Below are 12,922 nucleotides of genomic sequence, written 5' to 3'. Positions count from 1 at the left end.
TTAGCTACAGCTTCTGAAACTGTAACAGACACCATGTACTAAGAGTGTCAAACAAGGCAACAACTCAACTTAATTCATCCCATCAAAGCCTTATCCCAACTACATGAGAGCAACTACGAACCCAGCTTGACTATTCCACCATATTAATTGTTCTATCTTCTGTTAAATCATAAGCATTACTTATGGTGCAACATAAGGCTCAGTTTGGTTTGAGTAAAAGAGAGAGAAGCCATAGACTAAGGGATTTCATAACCTTAATTCAACGTAATCATCAATTCCAAATATCCGGAATAGCAAAGCATTCCATTCAGACCTCCTCAAACTGTGACCTACTATAGCTCTGTCACTCTTACTGAGTTCTTGATTAAAACTCACCATATTACTAATTACAGTTTTTAGCAACTCCCATGAGTTCTTAAACCCTTTGCCAAAGAAATAGATATATCAATTCAAGAACTAGACACTTGCAAAAAATCATATCAAATTAAACAATCCAAACTAGAAGTCTTGTCACAGTCTGACACCTTATCAGTAAATTGTTCATAACTTTCCTAATACTACTCAGAATGCAAAACCTTGTATTAAAAAGATAATTAAATAGGTTTTCAAGCAGCACCAAAATCTCACTAAATGGACAAGCTTTGACCTTCAAATAATCCAAGAGAAAAAAAAAAAAAAAAAATCATCCATATAACAACTCAGGATGCATCAATTAGTTATTACATCCATGCATGATCTCTCAGTGAATATGGACTTCCTAAAGAAGCAAACTCATTGCTCAGATTAGAAATTGATGATCTGGCGTCATTATAGCACCGTGACTCGAGGACTCTCGCCCATGAAGAGTCCACTAATAGTAGTCGCCCCAGCCCCCTTTTGGACAATGAACTCAGCCACAAGATTTTTTATCTAGGCAATGAGCACCACAATGGACACTTTTCATGTAGCTCCCCAACCTAAGACAACTGAAGAATGTACCGATTCATTCATCCACCAATTCTACATTCCAAAACGAGTTGTCAGGATGTAGAATGAACTTTCACACAGGCAGCATTCGAGGGGAAATAAAAATAAATATATGCTGCAGCCATAGTTATGGTGCAATATGACCCAAAACAGAAAATTCAACCACTTCTTCAGCCACATTATCAAATTTCAAGACATTTTCAAATATAAGATTAGAAACAACTATATATATATATATATTATCACAGTACTTACTCAGAATCAGTTTGTTCATCACCATCATACTCTTCAGGAGCATAAGAGTTCCCAGGCGCATGGATGCCTCTGTTCAGATCGTCAGCAGCAACAAGTGCCACTAGTGCTCGATCTTGCTGCAGAACTCCACCCATTTGTACATCACGCAATCTGTGATGCCTACCTGGCTCCAAATTCCCATTTTCCTGCCCACCATTATCCTCTGGCCTGGGCAACAAGAAACCAGTTAATCCAAGTGCCCATCCAACAGCTGCAAACCATTGATGGAGGAGTTCCTTAATAGTAGCCCGCAGTTTAAAATGCTCAATAGCAAATGGTATGCAGATTTGGAACAGCAGCATGTCTGCAGGAATTTCAGTGAATGGATCTGATACCCTACAGTACACATAGGCCTTCTCAATGTTAGAATAAATGGAGTAGCATGATAAAGACTTTTTTTTTCTTTTATCATGACAAGAACTTTCAGAAAAAAATGGACTGTGCATCTAAAACATTCACAGCAACTTACGAAATATCAAGTGGAAAAATTGAAGGTGCCAACCGCATAGCAAGTTTGACAGGTAAAAATACTAGCATCACAATCAAGCTCCCGTAAACAGCAACAGACAACAGAACTCGACGAGCATGCTTGTGGACAGGGTCATCAATGAGATCACGAAATGGATTGTAATTAGGATCAGCTGGATCCCGAAGGAAATAAAGAACTCCATTGCGTAAAACCTATCAGAAGAACAAGAAAAGGAGTTCCATTGTAAAGGATAGGACAATATGACGATATATTAACATGCGTGCTAACTAAAATGGGAGAGAAGCATACCCCTCGAAGAAGGCTGATAAAAACGCTAATTTGCAGCATGTATACAATTCCAATAATCCAATGTAATAATGAGCTTGCTAAAGGAGAAACTGAAAAGAACTCAACCCTTTGAGCAATTGTCTTCCCCAGCATCCTTATGGTGCAAACGTCCAACCACCAACCACACATTAGAGGGAAAACCCCAAGTTCAATCACCAGAAGGAACGCAACCTTAACCATAGTCATTAAATGTCTCATTGCCCCCAAGAATTGCCTGACAAGGGAAGGAATTGCTTCAGCCATTGATGCAATACCATAAAACCTCCCCATAGTCAAAGGTTCCCCCCTGGTGTAACGAATTAAAGCAACCACTCCAAGGTAGAACAGTACTAGAGAGAATATGAACATGTATCCAATGGCAAGTGTAGTAACATCAGAAAGGCGGGAGGTTCCAACAGCTGTTCCTTCGAATATATCTGATGAAAGTGGTCTGCGAATACGGCTTGAGACTTCATCTATTCCAGTCATGTTGGCTTTTAAAGAGGACACTACTGCTTCCATAGCATGACTAACCAGACCATCGTTATGACTTTCAGCTGAAAAATTAGTAGCAGCAGCTAATGCGTTCTTCAATGTAACATTTGTTAAGGAGAGAGCCCACTCGGTAAGAGGCATGACTGTCGACAAAACTGGACTTGCAACTGAGGAGAAAAACCAAGATACATAGTGGAGGACAATCCGACCCAATGAAAATGGCACAAAGACTACAACACCAAGGAATATCATATTGCTTGCCAGAACCTGCAGGCAACCATTACCTTTTAGAATATCTCATGTGCATCGAGATTCACAACAAATGGGACAACCCAATTTTTAGCACACCCACATTATTTTGCCACAAAGCTATGTCCAAAAGATGAATATATCTTAAGAACTAACAGCGACATCTGAAGCAGCAACTACATTAGAAGTGTTGAAGATGTGTTGAAGAAGGGTAAGATATCAAATGATAAGCATTAAGAAACTCTGTATGAATAACAATCATAAATAGCAAATAAAAAGTATAAGGGCAACTATTATAACTCCCCTGAACTTCACCTATGTTTACTGATACTCCCCTGCCTTAAACTTTGTTTCTGATTCCCCCAAAAAAGTGAACTTTTACCTCTCCTTCCCACTGATATTTTTAATTGGCCAAATTACCCCTCTTTCTCACATGTTAACCGGCTCCTACCCTTCCTTAACTATTTCTTACTGTTTTTCTTTAACCAAACTCCTTCTTCTTCTTCCACGAAAAAGTCAATTAGGCAACCCCACCCTCACCCTGCCCCTGCCTACAATCCCACCCAGCTGCCTACAATCCCACCCAGCCCCACCCTTGCAGAAATACCGATATGGGAGACGAAGTGGTATTGTTTGTCTCCTCTTCTTCAATTGCAGAGTGTAGAATCTGCCATGATGAAGATGTTGGTAAGGCACTAAATGATTGGAAGCTCCTTGTGCTTGTTCTGGAACAGTAAAGGCGGAGGATGTGTTCTTAACTTTTTTCTCAAGGATGCTTTTTTCGGGCTATTTCTTTTTTCTTCTTTCTTCCTTCATAACTTTTTCTGGATTCAAATTCATAATTGTTTGTTTGGGTTGTTTCCATTCAGTTAAAACATGTAAAATGTGTACAGAGATCGTGGAACAAGAAGGATGACACCACTAGGAATTCTCTCCCCAGGTTTGTATCAACAACAATTCATTGGTAAACGGAGCAAAAAAGGAAAATCCATGACCTTCTCCCATTTGATTCCCCCCCCCCCAAAAAAAATTCTGTTATCAAAGTCGAGTTACTTACCGGAATCTTCTTTTTTCTGATATTTTCAATTTCCTATCTCTCTTTTCTTTGTCCCCCCTGGTTTTGAACTTTATGTGAGGCAATCAAAGTTTGCAGAGATGGATATCTGGTTTAAAAATTTTTCTTAGTGTTTTCTGTGATAAAATTTGAGTTTTTTGAGCAGTTTCCATCTGTGTTTGTGCCAACGGAATTTCTCCTTAGCAATTGCTGTAACCAGCTACCAAATATACTATTCCAAAACCCATAAAAAGCACATATGGTCATTGACTTCACCAGTGCTACTGTAATTCGACAAAATTAGTTGAATTTCAAGTGAAAACCATTTAAGAAACACTACTACTACTCCGAAAGAACAGATATCATACTATCATAGTCTAACCGTCTATCAGTACATGGTTATTTTCTGTCTGCATTCATGACCAAGATCAAGAGGTCAAGCTACGTGTTAGAAGATGTCGATGTTAGGGGAAGGGAAAATATTTATTAGCACTAGGTGCTAATCTCGATTCTTCCCTTTGCTGTCTTTTTTTTATTTTTATGGTGTATTTCCTTTTATGCCTTTAGTAGGGTTATGCCACTATTATATATATATATATATATTCAATGCAGTGGGAGTCTCAACACAATGGTGTGACTCCCAAGAGTTACAGCAATATCTCTCCCCTCCTCTTCTTCCTCTTCTTCTCTTTTCTCTTCTTTCATTATTATTATTTACACCAAGGAACATGATCTATTTATCCCCTTGGAAATAGCATCAGTGCATCTGAGCATGGCATTATCACTGGCATCACAAGAACATATGAACAGATATAGGACTTGCAAACGTAATGGAGTGCCAGTAAGTCAGGATACTAAGGGAGAAATGAAGAACAAAAATAACAAGATAAATATCAATTGGGAAACACAAACAATGACCTTCGAGCTTCACGTTAAAAGGATAAGAATAACCACTTATTGGAAACTTATAAAAAATATTCACTTACCAAGACTGGGGGAGAAAGAATGTGCCAAATATAAGCAGAGAGGAAACAATACTCACTGTAAATGCATTCTCAACCAAATGAAAAACAGGCCCTTGCATGCCAACGAGCTCATCAAAAGGTACATCTTCTGCACCATCAGCATCATCCAAACCATCAAACATTTGTTCAACATGTGCCTCAAGACGTGCTGCCTGGATTTCCAACCGAGCAGCAACATTTTCTGCATTTCTTCGAATTAATTGGCCAGCCCCACCAATTCCTTGTGCACCACCAGCATCTTCACCATTCCGATCACCTGCATGAACCCTATTAGCTGGACCAGGAGGCCTCCTTGCCCCACGAGCTCCGTTTCTTTCACCTTCATCTTCTCTGTCAGCATCCTGCCCTCCAAGCTCTCGTATATGTCTAAAGTAATCCCTCAATGACGTGGCTCCAAGAAAAATAAAAATAATGCTAGCAGAAGGTAGAAACCCATGTAGACAATCAGTGAGGATCACTGTGATGGATGAATGACTCAAGAATAGTCTGTGAGCTTCACCAAAATTCCTCACAAGTGCCAAACGCCATATCCAAAATGTAATAAAAGGTATTATGAGGAGCCACACAGAGAGCACAAAAGCAAGACGCAAGAAAAGTTGTAGAACATGGAATGCTTTCATTGCCATCCCAACCACAAACTCTTGGAAAGGAAGCCTTGATGGTGCATTATCAGCATAAACAGGGGAGAATGAAAATGGATGCTTGCAGACCTGCAGTATATCAGTGGGCATTAATGAAGGCACTTTATGCTTCACGAATTGGAATAAGAATCATGTAAAGCCATAAAACAAGAGAAGCTAACAATACAAATTGCTTAACAAAGGTGAAAGTGAGGAAGTAGAAACTAAAGTATTCTTCTTAGGAGAAACAATGGTGTGTGTGCTCAGTAGCATAAAGAAAGGCACACAAGAAAGTGCAATCAAGAACAAGTTGACACATTAATGAGTCAACCAGGCATCAAAATTGAAATCCCCAATATAGTTAGTAGGTGTGGCATATATAATTGCTTAGCATCAGATATCAGTTTTTATATGTGTCAACAGGCGAACATCAATTGCTGAGGATCCTATTTTGATTATGTGGAGGCGACACCACACAGTGCAAACCACTTTTAGCAACAGTGAACAACAACCACAAATCATGAATTGTTTGTCACAAGAGGTCATCCAACTTATGGCCCAAATCCAGGCAGGTACACCAGTTACTAACTTTATTCAGGAGGACTTCAATTCCCCCCCCACCCCCCAAAAAAAAAAAATCTCTTTTAGGGATTTCTCTCAACTAGTTTTACCAGCTTGTTTTCAACTGGAAAACCAAAGCATGTTCCATACATCGGTCATGCTCTTACCTGAACTTAATGGTCCCTTTGAACAGGTCCCAAATAATGAAGTCTGTAAAAATTTCCATGATCCATGCGTAATTTGAAATTGTAGAGACTATAATTGGCACTCCAAATGAAGGATTGCACTTTTCGATGATGCCAGTTTCATGAAAGGGCCATGACAAACGGTTGGCAAGATGGTAGCTCTTTAGCTTTCCAACCCAGGATTGTATATATCCACCCTCCGGAAAGAAGCCTTTAGAATGGGTTATATTACAAAGATAGGAAGAGATAGATAGAGGCCTTAATGTCATTGCTAGGCAGATCATTTCCACAAGGGTGCTCAAATTGCGTAAAGAAGAACAAACCCAAAGATCACAAGAAAAGATGACTAAAACCCTATTCAAATGTCCACCCTCAAATATTCTGTGACAGACCAATCCCTAGACAAATCCTTATAACCAACTGAACGAGAATTCCGAAATGAAAGAGAAAACTAACACCAAAAAACCCTGCCCCAATAAATAAATACCCGCAAACACGATAGAGAACGAGAAATGATTAGCATGATCGAACAGCGAGTGGCACGCAACTGAAAAGGGGGAAAAAGGAATATAAGTAGAGAGAGAATACACCTCACACTGGCGAGCATTGCTATGGTTGAGCCACTGGAGAAGACAATCCTGGTGTACGAATTTGATACTGCCGCTACAAGCGCAGGGATATCGAAGAGGGTTCTCGGCATCGCCAGGGTTCCGGCAAATCCTGCAAACATCCTCTTCATCCTCATCTTCGTCATACTTGCTATCCATGTTGCTATTGTTATTGCGGCTGTTACCGTTGTTGTCGGCTGGACTAAGAGGGGAAGAAGATCGACCTTCGGAGCTCTGGACAGATACGCTGCCGTAATCAGCCCTCTGGCCATCGTGAGGGGTCGCAGGCACCGCTGCAATCTCCATTTCTCCCAGCGACTGACCAACAATTAGGTTTTTCTCTGTTCTGGGGGGGTGAGGGGTGATGTAGTTTGGTGGAGGAAGGGGCGTTCTTTCCCTGCGCGTTGGGTGTCTCTGAGACCGATGGAAGAAGGGAGAGGCAGATGGCGCGACTGGAGTACTTATATTTATAGTGATTGGTGAACTCTGCAATTAATTTCAGGGTAATTTACAATGCCACCCCCCTAGAGAATGCCAATATTAGAGGGACACCCCCTCTCTTTCACCAAATTAGACTTGGACCCCCTACCGTTAGTCAACGTTACATAATATACCAAGAATGCTGACATCAGCAGTTAATATTTTTTCTAAATTCCATTTTGCCCTTCAAAATAATGGAGTACCAAAATTGCCCTTAATGGTTCTATTCCCAAGTCAGCCTCAATGAGTTGAGAAGAAGAACGGGTAGGCTTGCAGATCGGCGGCTGCGAACACTCTTTCGACGACGGCGACGACGGAAACTACGGCAGCGAACCCCCTCCAGCGACTACGGCAGCGAACCCCCTCCAACGACTACGGCGGCGAACCCCCTCCAGCGACTACGGCGGTGAACCCCCTCCAGCGACTACGGCGGTGAACCCCCTCCAGCGACTACGGCGGCTGCGAACACTCTTTCGACGACGGCGACGACGGTGACTACGGCAGCGAACCCCCTCCACGACGGCATATGCAGGTTCGTGGGTCTATCTTCGGCGTCTCGTTGAGCACACAAAATCCCAATAGAGAACTAGAGATCAAAATGGGGAAAATAGAGAAGAGAAAAAAAAACAAAAACAAAAACAAACAAACAATATCTTCTCGCCTGCGACAGAAACTGGATGGGAAGCACTACTCGCCGGGGACAAAAGGAGAAGTATTTTCCGGCGACTGCCCTCTCTATCTCTGCTGGAACTCGTCTGAACCCTTGGTCGCAGGTAGGGAGAAGAGGAGAGAAGGAGAGAAAGAGAGAAGGAGAGAAGGAGAGAAGGAGAGATAAAAGGGTAAGGAGGGGTATTTTTGGGATAATGAAAAATGTCTAATTTATTAGTTTTTACTCATAAGGGCAAAAACGTCATTTCAAAGCATCATATAACGTTGACTGACGGTAAGGGGTCCGAGTCTAATTTGGTGAAAGAGAGGGGGTGTCCCTCTAATATTGGCATTCTCCAAGGGGTGGCGTTGTAAATTACCCTTTTTTTTTTCCCTTCTTTAGATAAGGATTGTGTCAAATGACAATTTTGTAGGTATTTTAAAACATGTAGCTTTCTTTCATTGCTTTTTTTTTTTTTTAACCATTTCCTTTTGTCTTTCTCTTAAAAATTCTTTAACCGGATGACAAAGAGAGATTTCTAAAATTATGTGAAAATAAACTTACTATTATTTCATTTCAATAGTTATAAAAGGGCAAAGCAATAAAGTTATAAATAATTTGACACCTCCAAGTATGTCATTAAGAAAATTCTTAATTTTTGTGGGCATTACCTTCTAACACATGAAACTTGAAATAGAAATATTTTTGTATTTTTATAAATAAATTAATTAATTAAATAAAAAAAATAGAAGCCTAAAAAGCAACATTGCCCCTACACCCAAACCCAATGGGAAGCGAAATAATTATCTTATCCCTCATGAAAGAAAAAAATTTCACCCATATTGAGGCTTCTACCCGTGTTCCTATTAGCCCGTGTACTAATGTAGTGACAATGCTTCCTTTTAGAACCCTCTCTCAAAAATAATATCTATCATTATCCTAAAGGATGCCAATTGGTTTGTTCGATCTAGTTTTACTTCGGTTCAACTATTGTGAGTTGTTGTGACTTTTTACTTGTTACTTGTGACTTGTGACTGTGACAGTAATTATTGCTGTAAGGTCTATAAGCTGGGCTTGGGTCAGGCAAATGTGATTACTTTTGTGTTGAGTACAACGTACAAAACCAAGCTCGGCCCATATCGTAAGGTACGTGGACCCTTTGGGCCACCCCTTTTAGGTCGTGAATTATGAATCTACCTAATTATGATCATATATATGAGACCATTCACATGCACAATGTATGGTTGGCAACTTGGCAACAACTGTTTGAGGAAATATCTAAATGAAATGTAAGTCGGAATCCACGGTACCCAAGAAAAAGAATAAAGAGCCTTCTACCCATCCCGGCTCATCTAATCAAGGAGCTCCCAAACCTAGCTAATAATTAGTAAACAAATAATAATTAAAGGGAAAAACTTTCTCACGAGATGCCATAATATTTTTACTTTTTGGAGAAAAGATTATTATCCGGTCGTGCACCCTTATGCCGAAAAATAGAAGGTGACAAAAAGACCACCATGCCCCCTGATTAGATGCATATGTGTCTCCTCCCCTGGTTGTTCCCCACAGAGGCGTGGTAGTCACATTACCAGGTAGCGACCCCCAAAACTTATTTCTTGTATGGAGTTCTTATTATTATCTCTTTCTTGATCTTATTATATGGATCCCATCCAAATGGTTCCATCATTTGCACTGCTATTGGTGTGACATATAGATTTTCACATATTAGTATCGAGATGGAACCCTCTTTTGTAACCAAATAAGCCAAATGACCTTGTCCACCTCTCAATCCTCTCGCCCCCCCCTTCTCTTCTGAGGCAGGAAGAAGGAAAAACAAGTTAAAGGACATATATATGGATAATGGGAAATTTTGTTGTCACCAAAATGGTAAAGTGATAAATTATACATTTCTTTTGATTGCCCCATGTTATATTCTTAGAAGTTATTTAATATAAGGATAAAAAATAACTTTAAAATAATGTGAAAATAAAATATTTTTATTTCATTATTAAAAATTACGTATTTTTTCAAATAGGCATGTGAAATGATAGGATTTCAAAAATGTAAACTTGTGACTTCTTTTACTCACCAACTATAACTACAATTAGATTTTCTGATAGATAATAAGAGGACGTAATGTCTATTCATATGCATGCACTATATTCATATGTGGACAACAATCTAATTGCAATTGGATGGAACTCTAAAGGTTATATGGTAAACAATAAAGGGGAGAGTTTCATGTTCGGTGTGATGTTGCCACTTTTTTTTATGATAAATATTATTCTCACGATATGGGTTATTATTAGTTATTATATATATATATGTTTTATTCAAAGAATAAAATAAAAAATACAAATTTTTTTTTTTTAATATCTTAATGGGTATCATTGAGAAAATAATAGGAGGCAATATTATTCAAGGAATTGCAAGAAGAACGAATATTAATTTGTTCAAACCCTGGGGAGTGTTTCATGAGCGTCCTCCTCCATCAGCCAACCATACTTTTCCATGTAAGGGTTTACTAGGTTTTTTGGAGGATAGCTAGAAATACTCTCTCTCCACACATTCTCATCTTCCAAATCTCTCATTACCTCCCACACACAGCTATTACACTTGAAACCTGCACCAAAGCTTATCATTAACACCTTATCACCTTTCCTAAGTCTTTTCTTAGCCTCCATGTACCCCAGCACATACCAAAGGCTACTCGCCGACGTGTTCCCGAATCGATGAAGCGTCATCCTCGCCGGCTCTAAATCATACTCCGTCAGCCCTAAGCTCTTCCCGACGCCATTAATAACCGCTTTCCCACCTGTGTGCAAACAAAAATGGTCAATGCCATTCTTCAATTTCACGGTCGGACCGGTTCTATTTTTTTCTCCTCTACCCTTGCCAGACCCAGAAACTATATACTGGACCAGATCCTTCAGGGGTAGAATCTTGGGGGCTAACACACTGAGATTCTCAAAGAAGGCTTTTGTGGCAGCCCTAGGCAAGTCCTTGCTGAGGTGAAACCCGGGTCGGCCTAACCCGTCTTCCTTCTGAACCGCACACTCATAGGCTTCATCATTGGCTCCTAAGTGGGTTCGCACAAGACACTTGAGCCGGAAAATGGCCCGGTTCCGGAGAGTTGGGTTATTTGTTAACAGTATAGAACACCCACCGGACCGGAAAAGACAGTTGACCAGAATCATTGACTTTTCGTTGCCGGAATACCAGTTTGGACCAATCGACTCCGACGTCACCACTACAGCAAACGCTTTCTTGTAAGACTTGAAGATGTTCTGGACGATATCAATGGAGATAAGGCTTGCACTACAACCCATCCCGGAGATATTAAAGACTTTAATGTCTTCTCTCATCTTGTATCGATTGATTATCCTTGCAGCTAACGAGGGTTCCGGCGAAAACATCGATACATTCACGACGAGTATATCGATCTCCGACGGAGAAACTCCGGTCCGGTGGAAGAGTTTATCGAGGGTGTCATAGAAGAATTCTTCCATTTCGTAGATTCCATCGAGAAGAGTAGGAGATTCTTCTTTACCCAAGATGACGTTTCTTGGTGCGTAAGTCTCTTCGCCGATACCGGAGCTGACCATGGCTCGTAATAAGAATCTGTATTCCTCGATGCCCAGGTTCTTGTTTTTCTTTATAATGTTGCCGGAAAATTCTGTGTTCACCTTCCTGTCGTCGGAGGGCTTGAAGCACTCATAGTGGAGTATGTAGCAGTTTCCATGGTTTCTCCATTGATCTATGAGCTTGATGAGGAAGGATATTATTGATGGAATTGCAAGAAAAAACGCGGTTATCATCAAGAACTCCATGAAGGGATGAGGGACTGTGAAAGAGAGATTGTAAGTAGACATTTATATAGTTGAAACGTGAAAAGTTCATCAAAATTTGAAAGCAAAGAAAAGAGTTGAACATGTGAAGTTCATCAAAATTTGAAAGCAAAAAAAAAAGAGTTGAACATGTGAAGATTATTATCAGAAACCCTACTTTGATCTATGACTTCTTAACGGCCAACAACCTGTGTTAGTTCATGGCTTTATGAATCTTTAACTTTACAGAGTACACTACAGATTCGTGGCCCAACTTCCAAAATAAAAAGAAGCCGAGTGAAAAGATAAGGGCCCCTGATATGAATTCTTCTTAAAAGAAATAATAAATCTCCAGGCTGCTCTTGATCGTTCTTGATTGAGTAATCAGAGAATCTGGTTTAAACTGGTTTAAAGCATCACGGAAGGACATTTATGGAAGCAAAAGGATGCCTATCTCGGAGTACTGATAATTATTTCCTATAACAAAGAGCAGTACTATTGATTCTTTCTCAATAAACGCTAGTTTATCCTAGTGGTGGCAGCTTAAACTTACATATGGTACACGTATTTTTGTTGTATCTTGATGTTTCAATCAGTAATTTGACATATCAATCAAAAATTTTGTATTATACATGTATTCTATAGATACTCATATTATATGCGAATAAATATGTTTTATACTTATTGATATGCACAAACTAATTGTCCAGCAAGATATTGACATGTGGCGTCCAGCTACAAGATAAATTTGAAACACTATAGGAAGCCTAGGACTTCAGATACCAAAATAACGAGGAGTAAGGGTGTCAATCGGTTTGGTTTAGGTTTAAACGGTTCGGTTCGGTTCATATATGTTTTGGTTGAAACCAAAATCGCACCATTTATTAAAGGGTAATTTACAACGCCACCCCCTGAAGAATGCCAATATTAGAAGGACACCCCCTCTCTTTCACCAAATTGGACTCGGACCCCTTATCGTCAGTCACTGTTAAGTGTCGACTTAAAATGACCATTATACCCTTGCTATTGAAAAACTCATATTTTTACATTACAGTGAAGCTTTCAAATACAGAGAACCACAAATCTCAGCCATAATTTGCCGGATTTCCAACC

General features: G+C 39.8%; 2 protein-coding genes across 3 annotated transcripts in view; both read right to left on the bottom strand.

Annotated features, from left to right (window-relative positions):
* Positions 1–7,431, bottom strand: part of LOC122065853 (probable E3 ubiquitin ligase SUD1) — a 31,469-nt gene extending 24,038 nt beyond the window's left edge. Inside the window, exons 1-5 of the mRNA XM_042629693.1 lie at positions 6,836–7,431; positions 4,897–5,589; positions 2,039–2,818; positions 1,730–1,941; positions 1,222–1,596 (exon numbers count right to left, since the gene is read on the bottom strand). Of these exons, the coding sequence (XP_042485627.1) occupies positions 1,222–1,596; positions 1,730–1,941; positions 2,039–2,818; positions 4,897–5,589; positions 6,836–7,159 (2,384 nt within the window). The 5' untranslated portion in view covers positions 7,160–7,431. The remainder of the gene's footprint in view (positions 1–1,221; positions 1,597–1,729; positions 1,942–2,038; positions 2,819–4,896; positions 5,590–6,835) is intronic.
* A 2,941-nt stretch (positions 7,432–10,372) lies between these two features.
* Positions 10,373–12,210, bottom strand: LOC122058613 (3-ketoacyl-CoA synthase 12-like). 2 transcript variants are annotated; one of them, XM_042621256.1, is made up of 2 exons: positions 11,988–12,210; positions 10,373–11,826 (listed from the first exon to the last, which is right to left on the bottom strand). In XM_042621256.1, exon 2 carries the CDS (start codon positions 11,810–11,812, stop codon positions 10,436–10,438), a length of 1,377 nt encoding a protein of 458 aa, XP_042477190.1. In that variant the 5' UTR covers positions 11,813–11,826; positions 11,988–12,210; the 3' UTR covers positions 10,373–10,435. The 2 variants fall into 2 exon arrangements, with proteins under 2 accessions (XP_042477190.1, XP_042477182.1); XM_042621248.1 differs by lacking the exon at positions 11,988–12,210 and having other exon boundaries at positions 10,373–11,925.
* Positions 12,211–12,922: the final 712 nt, after the last annotated feature.

This window comes from Macadamia integrifolia, chromosome 2 (assembly GCF_013358625.1).
Source record: "Macadamia integrifolia cultivar HAES 741 chromosome 2, SCU_Mint_v3, whole genome shotgun sequence".
NCBI classification, from domain to species: Eukaryota; Viridiplantae; Streptophyta; class Magnoliopsida; order Proteales; family Proteaceae; genus Macadamia; species Macadamia integrifolia.
The sequence above is the reverse complement of the archived record's forward strand: the minus strand, read 5'-3'. Positions and strand labels throughout refer to the sequence as shown.